At 33.4% G+C, this 25,370-nt stretch overlaps 1 protein-coding gene across 1 annotated transcript in view; it reads left to right on the top strand.

Annotated features, from left to right (window-relative positions):
- LOC129218856 (dual specificity calcium/calmodulin-dependent 3',5'-cyclic nucleotide phosphodiesterase 1-like) overlaps window positions 1–25,370 on the top strand; it is a 143,337-nt gene that overhangs the window by 95,129 nt on the left and 22,838 nt on the right. Inside the window, exons 9-11 of the mRNA XM_054853177.1 lie at window positions 9,557–9,661; window positions 14,102–14,222; window positions 16,552–16,633. Coding sequence (XP_054709152.1) covers window positions 9,557–9,661; window positions 14,102–14,222; window positions 16,552–16,633 — 308 coding nt within the window. The remainder of the gene's footprint in view (window positions 1–9,556; window positions 9,662–14,101; window positions 14,223–16,551; window positions 16,634–25,370) is intronic.

Raw genomic sequence — 25,370 nt, 5'->3', positions numbered from 1 at the left:
CAAAAAACTTTCATTTATTTAAAAATTGAAGTTTAAAATAATTTTGAAATGCATTGTCACATTCTTCATCAACCTGAAAAGCAATATATAATAATAAGAAAAACTTTTCATTATAAATATTCTTTGTACTATGTAGTCTTTCTTATAAGATTATCTAGTGATCAGACCATGCTATGAAATTTGACAGTGAGCAGAGCTCAATAATGCGGAGAAATATTTCTTACTGACGCAGTTACTGTGCACTTCAAACTTACACAGTATTATATGATTGGTATATTTACATACATGTATATGTTTCATAATAAAGAGTTTTTCGTTGAAATGTGATGCTTGTTCTTTGTTAATCCTGTTCATATGTTCCCCCGACCTGTTCAGATGTGCACCCCCCACCCCCATAGGTGGTTATGTGAAAATTTGAACCACTAGGAAAAGAAATAATTTTAAAAATATCTGAAAAAATGGCGCAAAGAAAAACGATTCAATCACTGAGACATTTTTGTTCCGAGAAATTGATAATATATGTTGAGAATAAATGAAAAATAAAATGTTCACATTGTGAGCCCCTCTTTCCCCTACATTTAAAAAATGTAGCGTTACTTTTGACCTCAGAGTTGTTTTTTTTTTTTTTTTTTTTCAAATATTTCCCAGAATTTTTTTTTTCTTTGTTTAATCAATGAACAAATCTGGCATATTTTTCATATACTTAGTTCGTTAGAGTTTAATCTACAACTTTCGATTCATATTTCACCGTAAAACAATAAAAATATGTTTATTTTTTTAAGAAAAAATTGGCAGAGTAATTTTCTTTTGATTTCATAAAGAAAAATGAGTCCTAACATGATAGTAAACTAATATTTTCGTTAGTAGTTTCGATAGTAAACTACTTTTTCGTTTTCTCCCGACAAGCGCGATAAAACGAAGGGTTAATGTATTTTGAAATCCCAAAACAATCAAAGGTAAATTTTTGATTTTCTAACGTTTAGTGTCGTTCCAAAAAATCCCTGTAGCTCAATTGTTTTTACATTGTGTCTAAAAGTCTGTTTCAGCTTCAGGTATGCGTAATCAAAACAATATTTCGCAGAAAAATGCGTTAACTCCAAGTAGCATTCCTTGAAAATGATATTTACGAGCTGTATTATTTCTTCTATGGGTCAATCCATACAGGTTCGACGGATGGTTGCGCTCCACCATTTTTAATTTTTTTGAAACTCATATCCCTAAAATCTGCACATGAAAGATGTTTAAAACCACTTTTATTTTTTCTCTAAACTGGACCTTTGATTTTTTTAGAGATCATCAAAAGTGATTTTCGTAGTCAAAAATGGGACTTTTAGACCTTCGCATTTTGGTCAAAATCTATTTGAATTACATTTATGGCAGTTAATTTTACGCTTTGATGATAAAGTGCATAAGATGATAGTCTTACATGCTGAAATTCGCGGCTGTAACTTAATTAAAATAATGGCAACAGGTTAAAGTTCAAGGTCAAATGTAAAAATTATACTCATTTCAAAAAAGGGATAACTCGCGTGGGGGACGGAAACACAAAATGAAATATAGCAAAAACTAACCATTTGAACCATGAAAATAATAAGAATATGTAACTGTTGCTGTGTGTTTTTTACCCTTTATAGATTACAGCTCCTCAAAAATCGGTAAAATGACAAAAATTACATTTTTAGACCTCTGTAAACCAAAAGGGGAAGGGATGGAATTAAAAGTAAAATTTCGTGGCCAATTGAATATTCCATTCAAGTACTATACATGTTATACATATATTGTTTTGTTTTGTAAAAAAGATACATGTCTTTGAAATTGAGCAATTTTGCTAGTTAATTCACACACTGAAACAAAAATAAAAATTGTGAAAACTTCATTGCATCTTCTTAAATTACGTATATTGTGCTCTACATAATATATTATACTGAAAAAACATATTGTAAGCATAAAAAGTAAAGTGAAAAAGAGAAAAATCTAGTTATATGCATTTTTAAAATTTGCATAAATTTAATTACGCACAGTCAATCACAAACTACAGAATTCGCGCTTCCTTCCTTCTACCTTAAAAGGCGAAACGCTTAAAAAGAAAAAAAAAGTTTGACGATTGTAAGTTCTTGATTTGTTCTGATTTGAATCCTTAACCCTTAAGGGCAATATTGCTAACCATAATACAAAAAAAATGAAATTCTTGCACGTTTCTAATTTAGCTACTTTCCGTCTAACTTTCGAAGCTCTTTGTATGCTTTATCACGTAAAATAATGCAATTTGCTTGACAATATTCTTCGCTTCCAAAACTTGATATTACGTAGGTGTATTTCCCTCTAAAAATAGTTCATGTACTTATACAGCATGTGCTTGGTATTTGTTATGGTTCCTTTTTAGGGAACCTATGCTCGCTGTAATATGTAATGGATTATTAATCATTCAGGAATTATAATACTAGACTTTACTATTCTAATTGCTACATTTACTATATACATAATACTATATACAAGACAGAGTGTGCCGCCAATGCGCACATCTCCGGAGTTCGTTCCGATCTGCTCTGTTGCTGAGAGGATGTTTTTCCTCAGTGACATCAGTGGCTTCTGACGTCACTGCGATTACGATAGCGGAGTTCAATTAGTTCGATACACCACATTCCTCCCTTTTTAATCTTTAGTAGCCCAGTCTATCTGGTGCTTTTCTCGCGCGGGTGGAACGTCTTAGTGGAACAGGTGCAGCTGATGGCTCTCCTGGCATCTTGGTAACTGCCATAGGTATGGCGGCTGGAGATCCTGGCCGGACATCAGTCATCTCCGAAGGCATGGACCGGTCTCTCTGGAGATTGCTGTTGTCGTTGTCGGCTGTACCGCTTTCAGGACGTACGTCACTGGATCTTTTCCGGAAGGATGGTCGGCGCACCCAGTCGACGTCTTCAATGTCTCCCCCGTCACGCATCTGGTCGATGTGACGTCGCCAGAGTTGACCATTCACATCTACTGTGTAATGTAGTTGGCCGTCTTTGCTTTTTACTGTTCCAAATCGCCATTTTCTATCGCCTTGACGATAGTTTCTAACTGCAACCTTATCTCCTACATTGAATCCTCTATCCGAAAATTCATAAGTTCCTTTGCGAACTCTTTCCTCGACTCTGCTCTTTAGATCTGGTCTAACCAGGTCGATCCTTGTACGAATTTCTCTTTTCATCATGAGCATAGCTGGGCTTTGTAATGTCGTCATGTTGGGGGCCTTCCTATATTGCATAAGAAAGGTACTCAGCTTTTGTCTAAGAGTTCCAGGATAATTTTTCATAGTTCTCAAAGATTGCTTTACAGTAAACACATACCTTTCGGCCTGACCGTTACTTGATGGTTTGAACGGTGCTGTGGGTCTGTGTTTTATGCCATTAACTTTCAGAAATGGCTGAAATTCTTGTGACGTAAATTGTGGACCATTGTCACTTACCAACATGATCGGCAGTCCAAAGCGAGCAAAGAAATCACGTAAACATTCGACAGTTTTGAAAGTAGTGCTAGTTTTCATAGGGTATACTTCTAGCCATTTTGAGTGTGCATCAACTATTATTAAAAACATATGTTCAAATATAGGGCCTGCGAAATCAACATGAATTCTATCCATTGGGGCGCTAGGGTACTCCCAATGGTGTACTTTTACTTTAGGAGGATCAGTTTTGTTAACTGCACAATCTACACAGTTTTTTGCAACCCTTTCAATGTCCTTGTCGATTCCCTGCCAGAATACGTATGATCTCGCGATTGTTTTCATTTTGACTACACCTAAGTGTCCGTGATGCAGTTCATTTAAAATTCTTTCTCTATACAGTTTCGGAATGCATATACGTTGCCCATACATTATGCAACCATCTTGCAGGCTGTATTCCATCTCCCTTCCCTTCAGTTCACCACCACTTTCCAGGATTCGTAATAACGGAGTGAGTTCTTCATCCCTTTCAGTTTCTTTGGCTAAATCTTTCGCTGTCACCGGCAGCGTTTCAATTTGACGTAACTGGAAGATATCAATATCATCATGTATAGCCAATTTTTCCGAATCCGTAGGTAAACGCGAGAGAAAGTCTGCATTGCCGTGTTCCTTAGTTTGACGATAAATAATGTCAATTTGAAACGATTGCAGAGTCAACGCATAATGCAATAGACGTGTAGCAGCTGAAACTGGCAAGCCTTTCTTTGAGCCAAAAATTGCCAGTAGTGGCTTATGATCTGTAATTAGAGTAAACTTGGTATTTTTCACATAGAGAAAAAATTTCTTCACAGCCCATACTATAGCTAAGGCTTCTTTGTCAATTTGAGAATACCGTTGTTCGGTCGGAGAAAGAGTTTTAGATGCAAAAGCAAGCGGTCGTTCTAAACCATCTGGAAATTTATGTGACAATACTGCTCCCAGTCCAACTGGTGACGCATCAGTTGCCAACAAAAGTGGAAGTTCCGGGTCATAATGTGCCAAAATTCTTTCCGAACAAATTTCGTCTTTGACCCTTTGAAAAGCTTCCTTACATTTCTTATCCCATTTCCAAGGAACATCTTTCTTCGTTAACTCATGCAAAGGATAAGCCAGTGTAGCTAACTTTTTTGAAAAGCGCGAATAAAAATTTACCAACCCCATAAATGATTTAACTTCATGAACATTTTTGGGTTCCACGGCATTTTTAATTGCTTTAACTTTTTCAGATGTTTGGGATAGTCCTTGAGAGTTTATCTTGTACCCTAAAAATTCTATTTCTTTTTGAAAGAATTTACTTTTTTCTTTGTTAATTTTTAATCCATGAGCGCGACATCTTTCAAAAAATTCTTTTAATCTTACTAAATGAGTTTCAGCGTCTGGAGCTGCAATTCTAGCATCGTCAAAAAATACTTCAACTCCCTTTAAATCCTGAAAAACACTTTCAATATATTTCTGCCAGATCGCCGGAGCGGCATTTACCCCATACATTAATCTTTTACATAAATAGAGTCCCTTATGTGTATTTATTGTCAACAATTTTTGACTTTCAGGGTGCATTTTCATTTGCAAATATGCCTGAGAGAAATCAACCTTGGAAAACACCTTGCCATCACTCAGTGATGCAAAAATATCTTCCATTCTAGGAAGTGGGTGTTGTTGCACTTTTAAATTCTTATTTAATGTTACAGAGTAATCTGCACACAATCTAACTTTACCATTTGATTTAATCACAGGTACGATCGGTGTTGCCCAATCCGAAATATGTACCTTTTCGATAATATTTTCGCGTTCTAAGCGATCTATTTCCTCGCCAACCCTATTTTTCAGTGCAAAGGGCATGGGTCTAGGTCTGCAGAATACCGGACTAGCGTCAGGTTTTAGCTCTAATTTGCACTCGTAATTTTTAATTTCTCCCAAGTCATCACTAAATAACTCTTTGTATTCGTCTAACAATTTAGAAAGACTAACATTTGTTTCAACTTTGCAATTTTTTATTGAATTCCAATCTAGTTTAATTTTATACATCCATTCGCGACCAAAAATTGTATCTAAATTTTCCTTAACGATATACAAGTTTAATGCGTACGTAACCTCGTTATAGGTAACATTTACCGTTACATAACCCATTGGAACAATTCTATCCCCTTTGTAGGTTTTAAAAATTAATTTTGTAGGCTGAATTTTCTTATTTGAAATTTTTCGGAAATTCTTCAGCGACATTATTGAAACGGCTCCACCTGTATCGGCTTCAAAGTTTACCCAATGGCCTTCGATTTGAACTTTTACCATTATTGGTTTCCTTGGTTCTTGTTCAGGCAGTGTACACTCTTCAGACTGAATTGTGTAAATAGGCACGGAATCATTACCTTTATCTTCAAGAAAAGCTTCTACATCCACCTGTTTCTGCTTAACAGGTTTGTTAACTTTATTTGCTTTGGCAGAAAAACATGCTTTTCCTAAATGACCAATTTTGCCGCATAATTTGCATTTGTAAGTCTTGAACCTACATTCATCTGTAGAATGATTTTTTCCATTACATCGAGAGCATTTTCTATTATTTTTATCTTCAGAGCACTTTTTCTTCCGATATTGGCTCTGTTTCATTTCAGCATTATATTTATGAATTCCAGATTGCCTTCCAATTAATTCTGCCGTGGATTTATGAGATTTTTCCATCGCTAAAGCAATCTGTAAGGTTTGATTTAATTCAAGGTCATTTTCCTCAAATAATCTATCTAGTATTGCTCGATCTCTTAATCCACTAACAAAAACATCTCGAAGCATCATATTTAAGACATCTGGTTTATACATACAGGGAATCGCTAATGAGCGAAGTTCTGCGATGTAGGCGTTAATCGGCTCATTCTCGTTCTGCTTGCGGTTTAAAAATATGTGACGGCTAGGAATAATTAATGGCTTCGGATTGAGATGATCTCTTAGTATGTCCTTGAGCGTTTCGAAATCTTTTTCCCCAGGGTTGTCGGGTGACAAAAGATTCTTCAGTAAATTGTATAATTTTGCTGACAAACTTGATATTAGCGTTTTCGCCCTTTTTTCTTTCGGGACATTTTGAATATCTAAGAATGCCTCGAAACGTTCTATAAAAGAATCAAAATTTTCGGACATTTCATCATATTTTTCAAAATTGACCCCTGTCACTTTTGACTCATTTGGGGTATCCACTTTAAGCTTGAGAGCTTGTACAAGGGCTTCATTTTGTTTTATGAGTTCCTGAACCAGGGCCTCCATTATTTTTCAATCCAAAATACAAAAATATATAAATTTCCTACCTTGAGCCGTCTTCGGGTAATTACCCTATCCTTTTTGAAACGAGAACACTGTTAGAGCACTACATTAGTGGTTTCATCCCATCCTCGTCGCCACTGTTATGGTTCCTTTTTAGGGAACCTATGCTCGCTGTAATATGTAATGGATTATTAATCATTCAGGAATTATAATACTAGACTTTACTATTCTGATTGCTACATTTACTATATACATAATACTATATACAAGACAGAGTGTGCCGCCAATGCGCACATCTCCGGAGTTCGTTCCGATCTGCTCTGTTGCTGAGAGGATGTTTTTCCTCAGTGACATCAGTGGCTTCTGACGTCACTGCGATTACGATAGCGGAGTTCAATTAGTTCGATACACCACAGTATTTTTGTTCTTTCTATTGTTTATTATCAAAGTTTATGTAATTTTCATTTCGATAGTTTTGCATCTTTATTTAAAGCATAGGAGATCTGGATATAGTTGATACTCTTTTTACATACATTTGGACTTTTCAAATTTTTTTATCAGATAATGATTTTAGAAACTTTTTTTCTTCACTTAAAAAACATTTTTAATTTACTTTTTTTCCCCGAAATATATGAACTTGACCCACCGTGGCTCAAGTTTACATACAAATGGATAAACTGTTATGCTGATGTAATAAGCAACGAAAAGAAATTTTTAAGAGGTTTTTTTTTAAAGAGTCAAATAAACTGCATAGAGTATTAATCCGAGTTAGATGATAAACGCGAATCTAACTGACAGCTAATACAACATCTGCTCCAAAATAAACTATTTTAATTTTATTTCAAGAGGAATTCCCTTCCTTGATTTTATTTTACTTTTTTATCATTTGCAAACATTTATGGAAAAGGAAATAGCACTTAAATATTTTTGAGCTAAATTATTACTTATCAACTTGGCCCCTAGCGCGATACATCAACTTAACACAAACAACGCCATTACTTGCACTCAAAAACGATGAAAACCAACTGCAAATGCAAGCAATTTCTTAGATAAAACCATGCTTTCTTTCAAGTAACACAATAGTATCTTGCTCAATGTGACACAATTACTTGAACACCGCATACGACAGCTTAAAGAAAACCATAAATATTTAGTTTGGAGTACAAAAACGATTTCTTTTGGATAGCTTTCAAGCAAAAAAAGCCAGGTTCTCCAGCATACGTAGATCAAATCAGCGTATAAGTCTGTAACTTCCTGACAAGACTCTCAGTTTCAGTCCCAAACACACTCAAGAATCAAAGTCCTTCTTTCAACAAAACCCTATATCAACTAGCCCTAGTCTCCCCTATATTTAAATTTTGTGTATTCTATCAGGCCGTCCCTTGACCTGATATAGTAGTACAACTCTTATTTTTGAAAGAGTGTTAATATTTATCGGACTTTCTAGCTGTGAATAAATACTCAATATGTACTTTAGCAAATATGTAATAAATCATTTCTATAAAGTTATAGAATACTATCTCTGCTTTGAAAGTAAAAAACATAACATAATTTTTGGAGAGTAGATTTCTTCCAAGCTACAATAAAAATGGATTAACATAACAAAAGGTTATATATCTTACATTTGGCAAAATCAACGTTCGTCTTATTTTTTACCCGACTGCGCGCGCGACGCAAAGGAGGATAATGTGTTTATAAGTCTATGTATGTCTGTTCCTATGTGGCGTTCTAGGGGGTAAACGCCTTGACCAATTTTGGTAATTCTTACGTCAATCGATTTGTCTTAACCTTGGGAGTCTCACTAAACACATGACAATAATCAAAATTCACCATATCAACAACCAGTTGCCATATTTTGTCAGTTCGGGATCGGTGCATTGTTGGGTGTTGCACACTGTGTCGCACGCGACATATGCAGGTAGTTTTCGCTGCCTGAATTTTTTTGTTTACTAAGTCTACTAATTGGGTTTCAATGGCCAAGTGGTCTAAGCGATTGCTTCTCCCACTTGAGGCGGTGGGTCAAGACACCCTCGCTGCGGATGTACTTTCCCCTCTTTCTGATGTAAATTCTTTCATGTGTTCTTTATATGAATTCTGTACTGTAATAAAAAATATATTATGCGTAACGAAGGCAAGACACTCAGATTGTAGTCCTCATCAAACTAAACCCGTGCAATAAGCACCAAAAGAAAGAAAGTCTACTAATTCGATTTTCATCTCTAACATGCTGCATTTGTTTTTGCCTTGATTCAAGGGACTGAGTTTCGCGACGTGTACTTTCTTGCCAGTTTTTTTTTTTTTTTTTTTTTTTTAGTTTTGCGAGAAAGATTTGGCTGACGACGTTTCCGATTTCACGTCATCATGAGTTATACAGGCTGTTTATATAGCTGTGCTATGGTTGACTTACGTTCGCGCATTTTTGCCGAAGGTCAAGCACATGTAGCTTTAAGCCGAGTGGTCCCTAGAGGGACTAATTATCAGTAGTTTAGACCACCGCAAGTTACTTAATAAACCTCACGATACAAACTCTCTCAAGGAAATGACAAGATTGCGAAATGTACCGTCTCATAGTCATAAAACCGAAGTCAATGAAAATCAACTAAACAGTGTAAAATAATTTTTACGCAGTTTTTACGCAGTCGGGTTTTTTTGTTTTTATTTAATAATTTTTTACTTCTTCCGTTTTGAGTACCGATATATTTATATAGGCCCCGTATATGTTATTCACTTTGCTTAGATATTACGTTGGTCAAGTTACTGCCCCAAGAGTAACATTGTGTTTTATGGTTGTTGCTCAATCTTATCATTTTTAGTTATACATTTTACACAATCATAATTCTTTTTCAGGGAGTTTAGATCGTTGGTTATTGACATGGTCCTGGCCACGGATATGTCTTCCCATTTTCAACAAATAAAGTCGGTCAAGTCCCTAATCAGCCATTCTGAATTCAAGTATGCATTATTAATTATATAATTTCTTATTTCTTTCACTTTTTCAACTTACTCGTTACATTATCCATTCTTCAAAGTTTCAGTCTCACGTAAGTTAAGCATAAAGAACTGAATTTCTTGAGATATTTTTAAAAATAAGTTTTGTATAATTGTTTTGCATTTCTTCGTCCATAAAAAAATGCATTATGCACAGATTTCAAATTTACCTCAGCAAATATAAAATATTATTTTTTTAAAATTTGGTTCTAACTCTACTTTAAAAGTTAACTCATTTTCCGATTAGTTAAAATGTCTTCTCATTTGCATATCTAAGTTAAATTGTTTTTCTCTCAGGCTTGAACTTCAGTCTCCTGCACGTACAGATTGAAGCAAAAATCTTAATATTTTTTAACACTTAACGACAAAAGAAGAAAGTTATAAGTTTACTCTGTGTATCTATATGCATCTGTAGCATCTTCTTAAACGTTTAAATCATTTTCACTAGTAATGTATTCGTAAAAAAATTTCACTCAAATATCGGCCTATTTTTCCATGGAGGATCGAGAATGATCTTAGCTATTGCTCATTTAAGTCTTTTTTTAAGCTTTAATTTAATATTGGTTTTTCTTATATAGTTTGATAAACTTCTTTTTTCGGCTGCAAAGGCTAACTCTATAATAGGAACCTTTGATGGCATAAAGTCATCATATATGCTGTAGTGCAATTATAGCAAACATCGTTTTATGTTTTCCTTGTTTTTCTGTATCACGCGAAACCCATTCACGAACAGAATGTAGGATCAATTGGTGTAATAGGAAGTATGGGGCAAATGGAAAAAAACTGCTTTACTACTCGTGAGATGGTTATAAAAACTGAGCTTTTCGGTGAGTAAAGATCCGGAACATAGGCATGACATTCAGAAAGTTTGTCGAATCTCCAAACCGATGTTGGTGTCTTTGTTTGAATGTTTGTTTTTGATTAAAGGACTGGGAAGGAACTGGGAAAAAAAGATCTTTATCAACTTTTAGTGATCTTATTTTTTACTCCACAGCAGATCTAGAAATGCGAAGTAAGTTAATTATAACTGCTTTCATTTGGGATCTAAAATGTTGCTATAAATTCTACCCGCACTGACATTTTTGATGAACAAGTTAGATGTTTCCAATTACCTCATACAAATTGTACCCTGAGGCAATTGAAAACAACTAAACTTGTTACACTTCATATATTTTTGAAAGAAATTTACGATTGACGTGTAAGATATACTTTCGTGAATATTTTACACAAGTTTACAGTACAGTAATTGAACTTTTGCCGGATTTTCCATTAAAAATTTTTAGGTGACATTTGGATCATTTTCCGGCCTATTCGAGCGTACTTTCCGAAAAAAAAATAAAGAATAAAATATTAAGATAATAATGATAAATATAAAGTGAAATAAATAAATGAAGTAATAAGATAATGTACTAAGATAAAAAGTCATGAAAAAATGTCTAAATGGGAAACTAAAATAAACTAATTTAAAGAATTAATAATAATGTCAATTTTTTGGGTTATTATTTGAAAGAAATGCGTGTGTCAGTGTGTCTACGGAAATATGCTTTTTATTTTGACTTTTCGCAGAGATGCCTTTACCAGAACAATCGCACATTTTCAGCAACTCATCACAGCTTGTGTACCGTTCCTCTAGAAATTTTGAACAGCACAATTTTTTTCACTCAAATTCATTCAAAAGATCAAAAACATATAGTAAAAACATATCTCATCAAAAACAACCCTGTTGTAAAAATTTCTCCGCCAAGAAAACCTTTAACTTTTCCGCACAAAAAAGAAAACCTGCTTCCTAAACCCAAAAACCCTCAGCCATAAAAAGTTATGATATCTAGTTTGCCCGCCAAGTATCTGCCAAACTATCATCCTCCTTCTTCTCCTTTTTCATAACAGCTACTTCCATTAGAACCTCCTTCCACCTTCAACTCCTCAGAAATATGGATAGATCTTTTAAATTGTTTATCTTGTTTGGCGGGAAGTTTTTCAAAGTGAAGTGGTTGCTTAGTGAGCAAAAACCTTCCCGTCAAACAAGATAAACAATTTAAAAGATCTATCCATATTTCTGAGGAGTTAAAGGCGGGAGGAGGTTCTAATGGAAGTAGCTGTGATGAAAAAGGAGAAGAGGGAGGATGATAGTTTGGCAGATACTTGGCGAGCAAACTAGATATCATAACTTTTTATGACTGAGGGTTTTGGGGTTTAGGATGCAGGTTTTCTTTTTTGTGCGGAAAAGCTAAAGGTTTTCTTGGCGGGGAAATTTTTACAACAGGGTTGTTTTTGTTGAGATATCACATCTTTTTGCATTGATATTATTACTTTGTCTGTATTTTTAGAAATGAGAACTTCAAGTCAGAAAATTTTCAATTGAAACAACGCTGTTTTTTTTTTTCTTTTTTTTAAGGAACAATAATGTCTAGCCTAATTTTACGTCAAGTTATTTTCTGACTATTAAGATTCATTTTGCGAGAATTGGGCGGTTTAAATTTTATTGCACTCCTTGTATCCTCTCTGTTGCAAAGAAAACTTCTTGGATAATAAAATACTATATTTTAAATTATATTGTTTTCGAGTATTTTACAACTTCGCAATAAATTCTATTACAGTTTCTTTATTTAACAGATTATTCAACATTTTCATAAAGGTTTCTTCAAATGTTTTACAGCTTGAGGGCTATTTTAATCTAGCTTTTCACTTTTTGTTTAATTACATTTTTTCTTAAATCGTGGATTATTTTACGTTTTATGGGATAATTGTAATTGTTTGGTGATTTATCCTTTTCTTGATAGAAGTCTTTGTCTTGTTTAATACCTAGTTTTGTTTAAAAATTCATTTAAAAAATGAAATAACGCATGTTATCACCAAGCAAAAAAAAAAAAAACTAAGCCATTAAATATTTTAAATTTGAATGTGTCAGAAGATTTATACAACTTTACTCGATGTCAAATCGCGGATATCCCAAATTTGCCATAGCGAATGCGCATGTTACGGGCAGACTAAGCTCATTAAAAGTCTTGCTTAAATTAATTGCGAAAAATTTTTTCAGCTAACAAATTACTGCAAAGCATGGATATCCATACACGTATTTCATTTATTTTCAATTCATTATGTGTTGTTTGTGAAAAATCCATTAATTTAGAAAACAAGCAAACCAATAAAAAAAGTGCTATTTTTCGCTTTCAATTCAAATGTTATATGTGCCGTATTCATATGCGTACAGTTTCATATAATTTGTCACGTAAAATATTTTAATGGTTTAACCCCAGTTTAGCGCCGACATTTAAAATTTCTTCCCTCCATAAATATATAAAAACTGAAAAACAGGGGGAAGGAAATTTCGTATTGGCAAAACTTGGGGGGGGAGGACAGCATTCTAATCTCATTCATTAATTTGTTTCTCTGCTTAAGTATAAGCAAACAACATAGAATCTGAAAACAGAAAGCCCAATGAGCTAAGTCTGCGCGCATGCGCAGTCGCAAATTTGTGATATCCGCGATTTAACGTCAAGTTGCAACTGTTGGATATGTTTTAGTATTGATTGAATTTCATTTCCTAAGACAACTTTGGAATAACTGTTAGATCTGTTCTAACCTTGCAATTGCAGTCCGAGATAAACAAACCCTATGAGCTGAGAGTAAGTACATAATAATTTAGGGAAAATTAGTGAGTTTCAAACTTCAATTACTCCGGCCCATGACGTCCCTGGGGGTTGAATTTTTGTATATGTACTCAATGCCCCCCCCCCCCAAGAATATGTATACAAAAAATCATTAGCGTAGCCACCCGGGGGGGCTGTGGTAGAACCCCGGGAAGGTACAATTTGGGGGTAAAAACGAGGGGGGAAGGGGAGGAGGGTCAAATGGCACAAAAGGCACATCAGTAGGGCACAAGGAATGTGTGTGCGAAATTTCAGCTTGATTCCTTTTTTCGTCTGGGCTGTAGCCCTGTCAAAGAAAGCGAAAACTTTTTTGAACAGCGATTTTATAACTTTAATACATCCTCCCCCTGATGGTCCAGGGGATTGTATTTTGGTTTACGGCGTCAGGGGCCACTAGAGATTGAGTGTACCAAAAATCAACTCCGGGGGTCTTCATGGGGCTGAGATACAGAGGGGTGAAAAACCCAAAAAACCCCCAACTTGTTCTGTTGTGTAATCTTGGTCTTGGACGCTTTTATTTCATTTCGTCTTTGGCGGTGGATTTACTTCTGTTGGCTGCTGACGTTTGGTTTCCTTGGCGGGGCTTGACGCTCCCGCGTCCCTTGATAAATTTCGCTCCCAATTACACCATTTGACTCCTAACCTCCCACGCCGCTCAGAAAAGCAGAACGTCACACTCATTTAATCAATCTTGTAATGATCATCTTTATCATAATGTTTTACTAAAATTTAATTCATATCCCTCAATCTCTAGCATCGAAAAGTCAAAAGCCTTGTCCTTGGTCTTACATTGTTGTGATATTAGCCATCCGAGCAAGACTTGGGATCTTCATCATAGATGGACTTTGCTTTTGATGGAAGAGTTTTTTCTTCAGGTGAGTAATACTTAAAATATTTCTAGGAATATAATATATTCAATATATTGCAATTAAATAAAGCTTGATCGTTCCATGCAAAAAAATGTGTATTAAAGGTTAAATAATTTGGAGTCGAAATATACTAGAATAAAAATGTAAAAAACTTTTTTCTGTTATTAAAAGATCAATATAATCATTTAATATGGACAGTAAATACACATAGAGTTGAATAAAACAGTGAAAATAAATATATCTTTCTTTACAATACGCATAAACTTTGACAGCTAAAGTTTTTCACGCTACTACTTCAAAATAATAAATATACTTCAAAAATACTTCTAAAGATAAGGGTTAAAGAATTCTAGGTCATAACAAATCACTCTATCCCGCACTAACTTAATATTGAAAGCCGCTACACTTTCCTGAAAAAACATCTATTTTAAATTCAATCTTTTATAACCTTTTAACTTTAAATTCCTTCTGGGTTATTCCTCGCGAAACTTCTGACTAATATTCAAAATCAAAACGCATTAATAAGTATTTTGAAACATTAAACACGAAATATATGTCTCTGAAAAAGATTCTTTCTTCTGGTTTATTGTTTTTCAAGCTAAATTTAATTAGTAATTGAATTTTTAAATTACATTCTGGGTGATTTTAGAAAAAAATGTTAAAAATATGGTAACTGGCTGACACAAATGCAACTTGTGTGAAAAGTAATACAGATTATCTGATCCGCGTAAAGGTCTGCCCTTCGACGGCAGGAATTCAAAAATCTGATTTTCTAAGCGCAATTTTTTGAGTAAAACCCAAAATGTGACTTTTATATTTTTCGTTGATATGTAGTAGCGAAGAAATCTTTAAATGATGTATTTTCTTACGAAACTAGATGAAGTATTATGGTATTATGTCTGCTGAGACGACCTTTTGTTGTTTATAGTTAATGATATTAATTATTTTATAACGGCATTAACCTCATTCCCGTCATCATATGCAATGTATAACTACAATTTCAATTATTATTTTTTTAAAGCAGAAAGGCCATTTTCACTTATGTGATAGTTAGTCTGTGTGGTTGCTCACTTAAGTTTTGTATTATTTTCGTGATATTCAAGGTAAAATTTCGTTGAAAGTGCCGAAAATCATATGCTGAACGTTCGAACGAAAGTAAATAATCAGCACAGTGATCATTAATTCAAACCACGCGTTTAGTGACATCATGAGTTGTTCTTTTCTAATGTTTAGGCTTCACCTATTCGTAGTTGAAAAGACTGACATGTAATGACGAATCTTTAAGATTAAAATTTTCAATCTAGTTTAACGAATATTAACCAGAATGTTGTCCTAAACATTGAATGCTTGAGCTCAAATTGAAGGCAAAAATTCAAAAGTAAAAAAGAAAGAAATTTGCATCAATATTCTTTGCAAAAATGCATCCGATACATTATTATTACTTTTTTAATAACTCTTTAAAATACATGAAAAAACAGAGTTTGAGTTAATGGTTCTGAACTAAAATAAGTTTCTAATGAATAGCTGAAAATTTTAAGAGCGAAAAACGATAGGTTTAGAATTTTTGTCAGGGAAAAGAGTATTTTGTGAATAAAATTGGGAGATTGCAGTTCTGAAAAATGGCAGCAAAATGCTATCTATTAATTTTAAAATGAGTTTTATCTTTAAATGTATTTTTGTCTACACAGCTAGTTAGGAATTTGTTTTTTTGGTTTTTAAGTTGTATGATAACGACTTTAATGCTTTGTAGTTTATGTGGACTAGGCAGGCCTGATAAGCATCAGATAAACAAAATAATTTAAGCTACAGTCATTCATTTTTTGAATTATGCAGAAGATTAAAATTCGAAATAATTTTTTTTTTTTCATTGTGTAAATATTAACACACAAAAAAGCCTAGAATCTAGAATTCTTAAACGAACACTTTCTTTTTTACGTTTTTGAAGTAAATAAATTCCGCTTTTCGCTGGTGAAGCGTGGAGTCAATTCTTTTTAAGAAATACGTTAATTTCTCGGCAAAATGTAAACAAAAAACATTTGCATACTTTTATGTCTCAGGTATAAAATTGTTTCCTCTCTTTCTTTCCCCGAAACTTTTTAACTTTGAAAAAATAATGATTTTAGTTCCACATTCCCGTAAACGTTTGCACTCTTGATGTATCAGTTTATGATAAATTTCTGTTTCCATTATTTCCTTTGCTTTAAAAGTATTTCGCTTCCATGAAAAACCTTACAGCCCGCCATTTCAATTCTAAGCATGCAATTGTTTTAAAAGTTTCAATTCACAAGCCCAATGCTAAATACATATTGTATTTCATCTTATGATTGTATTTTAGGGTGATAAAGAAAAATCTCTGGGCTTGCCATACTCGCCTCTGTGTGACAGAAATACCACTCTCATTGCTGAATCTCAAATTGGTAATTGTTCTTCTTTTATTAGCTTTTGTAATGTTGCTCATTTCAGTACAATTTTAAAATTTAAAAAAAAAAATTCATATTTTAGATTTTGTGCAACACAACCATGACATAAGGCTCTATTAAAAATTGTATAGCAGTGATGTCAAAAAAAGAGCATAAGACCTCTTTAAACAAGTTGAGAAAATAAAAACATTTCTTCTGTTTCCGAAACTTAAAGCAATATTAGTATAGATATAAACTTTCTCGTTTTCATAACATTTTTTATTGCTGTTGCACTCCTATTAGTCACAGAGTGATATTATATAGCCTAGAGCCTTCCTCAACGAATGGACTATTCAACACAAAAATAATTTTTCAATTCGAATCAGTGGATCTCGAGGTAAGCGCGTTCAAACAAACTCTTCAGATTTATATTATTAGTTAATTAATTAGTTAGAAAAATAAGACAATGATACACATAAAAATGTTTCTTTTTTTTCAAGTCAAATCTAGCATCGTTTAGGATTTTCTCTGAAAAGTACGCATGAGATTTGCCTTATGGCTGACTCGAACCTACGCTCACTGGATCGCAAAGTCCGGACGTTCAGGTCGAGCCACTACGCTTATTCTGCGTTCCAAGCATTTTACATTATAATACAAATTTTCCTGTTTTCAAAACGTTTTTATTGCTGCTCCACACCTATTAATCATTTGTGTTATATAGCCTATAGCCTTCCTCAATGAATGGACTATTCAACACAAAAAGAATTTTTCTATTCGAATCAGTAGTTCCTGAGATTAGCGCGTTCAAACAAACTCTACTGCTCTATATTATTAGTATAGATTAGACGACAAAAATAGCAAGTTAACATCACATCCTTTTTTTTTTTTGCGTGCGTATTGTAATATTTCAGACTAAGTCACTTTAAACTACTATGACATAAAATCTTAATTTTTCTAATATTGTGTTGTTGTTTTTTTGTTCTTTTTTAAATTTTGTGTGTGTGTCATTTTTGTGATCGGGGTGCGATATATTACCGTGATTGAGCGACATTGGAATATATCCACATTCATTTTTCTTTATCCGGAAATATTCGATAATTCTCCGATGTGTTTGGTAAGTCAATGTTAATATTAACTGGTTAATGTTGAAATTAACCAGATTTCTTACTTTCACTGTAACTAACTCACAACAAATTACGAAACCTTTCTTCTTTTTGCCTGTCAATTCCGTAAATGTCACTTAAGGTTTAACCTTGAAATAATATCGTGAGCATCAACTTAATTTCGATTGCGACCTTTACAGTTTGAATACAGTTTTATGTTAATGTTTAAAGATGAATTGTTGTTAAGAAAGTCTTGCAGAGTTCTTGATTTTCTTATATTAACCACCAGTTCTATAATCTTTAATATGTAGGTACTCTTTTGGTTTCTTAAATACTGAAAAAAACGTTTCCGTTCTAAAATTCTTTATTTTTGCTTAGCTATGGTAACGTAGATCAGCATTTTCATTATTTTTTGACAATAAGTTTAATTTACGGTAAAAACTATTTTGTGAGTAGAAATTGTCTTCATAAAATTTACAGTCCTTAACTTTTGAGAATACAAAAGATTAGTCTATAGAATATTTTTAAAAAAAATCAAATAATTTTCAATCAGCACTTTGTCTATATGCTGCGAGCGGAATTTAAGTATCGTGACAGAAGAAAAGAAACAGAATAGATACTTACAAAAAAGTAGAATTTATATTCAAAGATTTTTTTCTTTATTTTATTTCTATTAGTTAAAGGACTTCTTCTCGTTCAAAAATTCAAGACGAGAAGCGTATTATGAATAGGTAAAGATGAATTAGAATTGTTATGTTTAACTATCAATTTGAAAACATTGTACAATTTAGACGACACATTAAAAAAGGGGAACAAGTACAATAGGAATATCAGTGACAAAAAAAAAAAAACATTATCTGCAAGAAATATTTCCTGTATTGCTTCAAAAGCTCAGAATGGGCTCTGTATCAAACACTAGAAATACTCGGTACTCAAAATTTGGTTTCGAAACTTTGCGATTTAAGATAACAGAACTTCAGAATCATGAAAGTGTTAGACTCGCGTCTCCTTTCAAAAAATTTTCAAGTTAAACCACAGATTGCATTCACAACTTAACGTAATTATAAACTACAAATTTTTAACGAGGCGCACAAATTGAAACGCAGACAAGTATTTTCCCTCTTTCTCTTAAAAACCTCTTTGTTCAGAAAAGGTTTAGCGTACATCCAATTGTAGACACGCACATCACTTGGAGTCCTTCCACTGTTTTGATTAGTGAACTAGGAAATTGGACATGACAAGCTGTCCAAGGGCGCCTGGCGAGTGTGAAACCGAAAGGCTTCTAATTCTTCCCATCTCGGATCATTTATGGCAGGAAGTGCTACTATAAAAGAGCGAGAAAAAAATTCGTTGATCAGGAATATTTGCAGTTGCTAAAGTAGTTGCAAAGTGCATAGTATTTTGTTTAAACGTGTACTAAAGACATGAAGAGGTGCTTGCTCACAGATACGCAATGGTAGTGCAACCATGATATTTACGAATTATACAATCCGAAATGAAATCAATTTAGGGCAGTTACACTTATTATATGTATCAAAAAAATTGATAGTTAACTTCTTCTTTCCCAAGAATCTACGGTGGCAATGCGCAAACGAAAGTGTGGTTGACCATATAGCCGTGTGCAGGTAAATGGCAGTATCTGCAGAAATGTTTTTTCGAGATATTTGAAGAAATGTGTTTCGGATTCAATACTAATAATAGAGAAAAGCTGGAATTAGACGTTTTTTTTCGCGTGTTTTTTTTAGCGGAAACCAAATAAGCAAGCTTGTACAATAAAGCTAACGTACAATAGAGGACAAAAATGCAAAAAAATGAAAATTTTGCAGTTACTGCCCTTTACCTGCACACGACAGCATAACACTCGATTGTCACAATGTCCTATGGGTGAGACGATGTGTTAGTGGTTATGCACAAACATAATGGAGAATTTTAAGGGTTGTGTGCTACGCACTCACCTTTCGCAATGCACACTTTTGTAGATTTTCTCATCATCTTTAAATTTAGAATCCTTATATATTATTTCTGTAACCTGTTTTTTGTTTCTACGCGAGATTTTCCTCAATCCTTGATCGATTTCTTTGATTTACACCTTATTTTCAAGCTTATCGTGCGCGCTATTAACGAAAAATAGATCCACGGTCTAAAAATTATTTTTTGGGCAAAAAAAACCTGTTTTAAAGAACCTGAATGAGGTTTTCGGTTAAATTTATAACTTTAACCTGCACTGGGACCGACAGAGCTGAATAGCTTGATCGGCTGAGCGTTCGACTGGTAATCAGGAGAATGAGTGTTCGGGCCCACGTCCGGACAATCTGCATCAAAAAATTAGAAACATATCGCGCATTACATGAACACTTAATAGAAATGAATAACAAATATGAAGGAATAGAATAAATGAGATGGAAACACTCCTTGCTGTTATGAAAACTTGATGCAACACGGAGCTAAAATGATTCTCAATTGTAAGGGTTTTTTTTTTAAGTTTTGGCTCCGGTAAGAAAATTAAAGTATAATGTAAGCGAAAATATAAGTATCAGGTTTAAGATTTCAGACTACAATGGAATTGTTTTTTGTTCAGAAAAATATAATAAATCGTATATTGAAATATGGATTCTTCTAATGAGTTTTTGACTCTTTGTCAAATAAAAAATACTACTTCAATTTGAAGGGTGATATATATATTTTTTCCTTCTGTTTGCAAAAGAACAAATAGCCTATCTCATTTTTACTGCATTCGAAAAGCTACGCTGAAAAAAGGACTTAGTTCAAATTATTTTGTATTTTAACCGTGCTGTTAAATGATGAACACGTGCTGCCATCTAAGCCATAACGGTTCAAGCAGCCTGCGATAACAAATTATAAAAATTTTCAAAAATAAAAACACTTCTCTTCAATATCTTATCTTATATATTATTTCTGTGGATTATTTTTCTGTCAGTATGCGAGATCTTCCTTATCTCTTAAAGAAATCCCCCCCCCCCCATTTTAAAAGTTATCAGGCATGCTAATGAAGAAAATAGACTTACGGTCTAAAAATCAAGTTTTCAGAAACGCTCCTTGCTGTTGCAAAACCTTGATGCAGACTGTAGTTCTTATGCAAATTATTTTTAAAGCAAAGTTCTAATAAAATTTTCCAATTTTTTGTGTCACTTTCGGCAAGAAAAAAAAATTAAAAATAACCTGTTTGTGTGTGAGTGTGTTTTAATAAAGCTCAAAAGCACTGGGCTTAGTTGCTCGGTTTCATTGATAAGTTTGTTTTTTTTTTTTTTTTGGTAGAGCTTTCGGCTATAAATTAGCTAAACTTCGGGTCCGCCATTATAGCTAATTTCGATTAATATTACGCATTACATGTATAGCGCAGCTCTGGTTAGTTGAGCTGTGACCTTGACTATGTTTACCTGTTTTAGGGTAGTTTAGTGAAAAACAGACGAGTTATTAGCTTGGATTTTAGTTGGAATATTTTTGAAAAACTACTACGAAAGTTCCTCAACTCAAATTAGCACCAATTAACGAAACAGAGGTAAACATTGTCAAAGTCGGAGCTCAACTTTTCAGAGCCTCCCAATACTCATTACAACAGATAACACACGTAAGGCAATAACATAAACGCGACGGGAATTAGCATTTCAACTCTTTTATGCAGGCTACGGTTATTATTCAGATAAATTGACTATTAATCAAAGGGTGTTCTTCCTTTTTTTGAAAGCTTTAACTCCGTTTAGATTACTAAGCATAATGCAAGCATAAAAAAATATTAGATTAAAAAATTCAGACCTCAAGGGAATCCTTTTTGCGCAGAAAATTTCTTCATTGTATGCTGAAATGTTGCTTTTGCTGTTAGCAGTGTTCGACCTTTTGTATAAATACAAAACTACTATACATAAAAAGTAGTCGAAAACTTTGTACTGCATAGTGAATAAAATACGACAACGTATATAAAGTACAAATTGAGAATGGAAAAAGGTTAAAAAACCAGCAAACAGCTGTTTCGGCACTCTAAAATACAAGTGCCATCATCAGTGCATTAAAAACGATAACAGGTTCACCCGACTAAATGGGGCATTTACAGTGTTTCCTGCCAGTGCAAATTGGCCTACATTGGGCAGACTCGACGATCCCTCAAATTCCGGATAAAAGAACACGAAAATTACGTCAAAAAACAGGATCTCAAACGCTCCTCTATTGCTCAACATTGTTGGTCCTGCGGTCATAATTTTATTTTTTCTTCCGCCAAAGTTATTCACGAGTGTTCGTCCATTCATGATTTAGATTTTTGGGAGTCATATTACATATGGAAAAATGCTAATTTAATCGTCAATGATTTGTCTAGCACTCCCCCTTTTCCTAATGTTTGGAAGTCTGTTATTTGATTTATTTTTTGTCCGTGACGTTTTCTCCTGAGTGCAACTGTCTTCTGGAGTTCTGACGTAACCTTGACGTCATCGTTTCCGGTACTGCTCTCATATCTTTTGCAACTCGTCTCTCATTCCATTGTTCGCCTCGCCTGTGTTTTAGTCGGGTGAACCTGTCTTCGTTTTTAATGCACTGATGATGGCACTTGTATTTTAGAGTGCCAAAGCAGCTGTTTGCTGGTTTTTTAACCTTTTTCCATTCTCAATTTGTACTTTATATATGTTGTCATGTTTTATTCACAAAACTACTATGCCAAATTGAAATTACGAGTCTCATCCAGTAAACCTTCATAACACCTTCATAACTATTTATTCGAATACGATGTAAAACATTAAATTTATTATCAACTTCAAAAATTAGAAATCATTTTTTTATCCTCTGCTTTCGTCGGAAAAAAATGCAATTTTTCTACGTTCGAAAAATTACACTTAAAAATCGGATTCAGTTCAACTGGTTTTGGTTTTGAATTTTAAGTATTCGATTAAAAGAAAAACATGTGCTGGCATTCAAGCCATAACGGTTAAAGCAGCCTGCTATGGGAAACTGTATCAACTTTCAAAAACAAAAACATTTATTTTCAATCTAATCAAGGGCGCCCATATGCAAAATTTTAAGGGGGGAGGGCTCAAAAAATTTCCCCATGGTTTAGCAAAATATTTTCTCCGTGGAAACCGATTTCAGTATATATCCGACATAATAAAATTTGACACTTTCAATAACTTATTCATTAATAGGCTGAAAAAGAAATGTTTATACATTTTTGCAAAGAAAAAAGCATTAAAAACAAGGAAGTTCTCGTTTCAAAGGGGGGACTTGAGCCCTTCCCCCGCTATATGGGCGCCCTTGAATCTAATATATTATTTCTCTAGATTGTTTCAATCGTTCTAGATTGTTCATTCTTCAAAAAGTGTAACTTTTGTGTCACACGCCTTTTACAGTAAAAACTTTAAGGAACAAATCATTTAACAATGCTTTTTAATTTCATCAAAAACACATCTATTTAAATCTGCCAACAATTTTTTAATAATAATTTTTATTTTACTATACTTTTGGTTCACAACATGTGAATTCTCACCTCCGTGGCATGTCACAAACCCGGTGTGACTGTTTATGTTGCTTAATAACTTGTTTTGTTAAAAGTATATATATATTTATTTATCATTCCTTTCAGAAGTGTCTCAAATACTAATTGTTTAAGTATGTTTAATTTTTTAATATTGTGCTTTGGTTTGTTTTAAAAGGGTACGGAATTATATCACACAATAAATTCTCACATCTGTCACCTAAACGCAAAATGCCATTTCTCATTAACAGGTGGCAATAATGACATCACATTTTATTTTCCATGATACAAGGGAGTCCCTTGTTTATTTTCTGCCATAAAGAAGTTGTGAAATTCTTGTTAAAAAAAAAACAAGAAGGTAGATTTTGTTTTAAAAACAAAGAGTGGTTATTCAGGATTTCTCACCTCCGTGAACTTGAATTTCAAGGTTGTAAATTAATTTAAAAAAGAAGTGAACATGTTTTCATATGCTTAACATGTGAAAATTGTAGCAACAGAGAAAAAAATATTTCCTTGAAAAATGTATCCATTAGTCTTATATAAATGGAAAATTCCTCACTTCCGTGACAGACCTTATCAATGTCATTATTTCTAAGGGGGAAATAAATGACGGAGGGGAAATACATCAATTTTAGGCATCCAAAATTATAAATTGCCAGTATATTCTCAAATTTACTAATTTGGAACTATATCAATATTATACTATTTTTAACACACATTTGAGCTAAAAGGACAACTAAAATTAAGAGAGCTTAAAATTAGGTTCACACTAATCATCAAAATAGCTCTTTTTTTTACACAATTAACGAAATTACTACTTTGATATTAAAGTGGAATCGCTTTTCAACATTAAAAGTTTTTTTTTCCCCGTGAACAATGCATTTTTTATATATTTCTATTTATGAGTGAAATAATTGGAATTTAGCTGGGCCATTGTTTGTGGTTACTTCTAGTAGGTAATACTTTCATGTAAGAATGAAAAAAAAGGTTTCGAAATTGAGAAATATTTTCGTTTAAAACTTAAATTCCGGAGAATGACCCTGCTTATGGATAGATCTTTTAAATTGTTTATCTTGTTTGGCGGGAAGCTTTTTGCTCACCAAGCAACCACTTCACTTTGAAAAGCTTCCCGCCAAACAAGATAAACAATTTAAAAGATTTATCCATATTTCTGAGGAGTTGAAGGTGGGAGGAGGTTCTAATGGAAGTAGCTGTGATGAAAAAGGAGAAGAAGGAGGATGATAGTTTGGCAGATACTTGGCGGGCAAACTAGATATCATAACTTTTTATGACTGAGGGTTTTTGGGTTTAGGATGCAGGTTTTCTTTTTTGTGCGGAAAAGCTAAAGGTTTTCTTGGCGGAGAAATTTTTACAACAGGGTTGTTTTGATGAGATATCACATCTTTTTGCATTGATATTATTACTTTGTCTGTATTTTTAGAAATGAGAACTTCAAGTCAGAAAATTTTCAATTGAAACAACGCTGTTTTTTTTTTTTCTTTTTTTTAAGGAACAATAATGTCTAGCCTAATTTTACGTCAAGTTATTTTCTGACTATTAAGATTCATTTTGCGAGAATTGGGCGGTTTAAATTTTATTGCACTCCTTGTATCCTCTCTGTTGCAAAGAAAACTTCTTCGACAATAAAATACTATATTTTAAATTATATTGTTTTCGAGTATTTTACAACTTCGCAATAAATTCTATTACAGTTTCTTTATTTAACAGATTATTCAACATTTTCATAAAGGTTTCTTCAAATGTTTTACAGCTTGAGGGCTATTTTAATCTAGCTTTTCACTTTTTGTTTAATTACATTTTTTCTTAAATCGTGGATTATTTTACGTTTTATGGGATAATTGTAATTGTTTGGTGATTTATCCTTTTCTTGATAGAAGTCTTTGTCTTGTTTAATACCTAGTTTTGTTTAAAAATTCATTTAAAAAATGAAATAACGCATGTTATCACCAAGCAAAAAAAAAAACTAAGCCATTAAATATTTTAAATTTGAATGTGTCAGAAGATCTATACAACTTTACTCGATGTCAAATCGCGGATATCCCAAATTTGCCATAGCGAATGCGCATGTTACGGGCAGACTAAGCTCATTAAAAGTCTTGCTTAAATTAATTGCGAAAAATTTTTTCAGCTAACAAATTACTGCAAAGCACGGATA

The sequence above is a fragment of the Uloborus diversus genome, chromosome 3 (genome assembly GCF_026930045.1).
Source record: "Uloborus diversus isolate 005 chromosome 3, Udiv.v.3.1, whole genome shotgun sequence".
Classification (NCBI taxonomy): Eukaryota; Metazoa; Arthropoda; class Arachnida; order Araneae; family Uloboridae; genus Uloborus; species Uloborus diversus.
The sequence above is the reverse complement of the archived record's forward strand: the minus strand, read 5'-3'. Positions and strand labels throughout refer to the sequence as shown.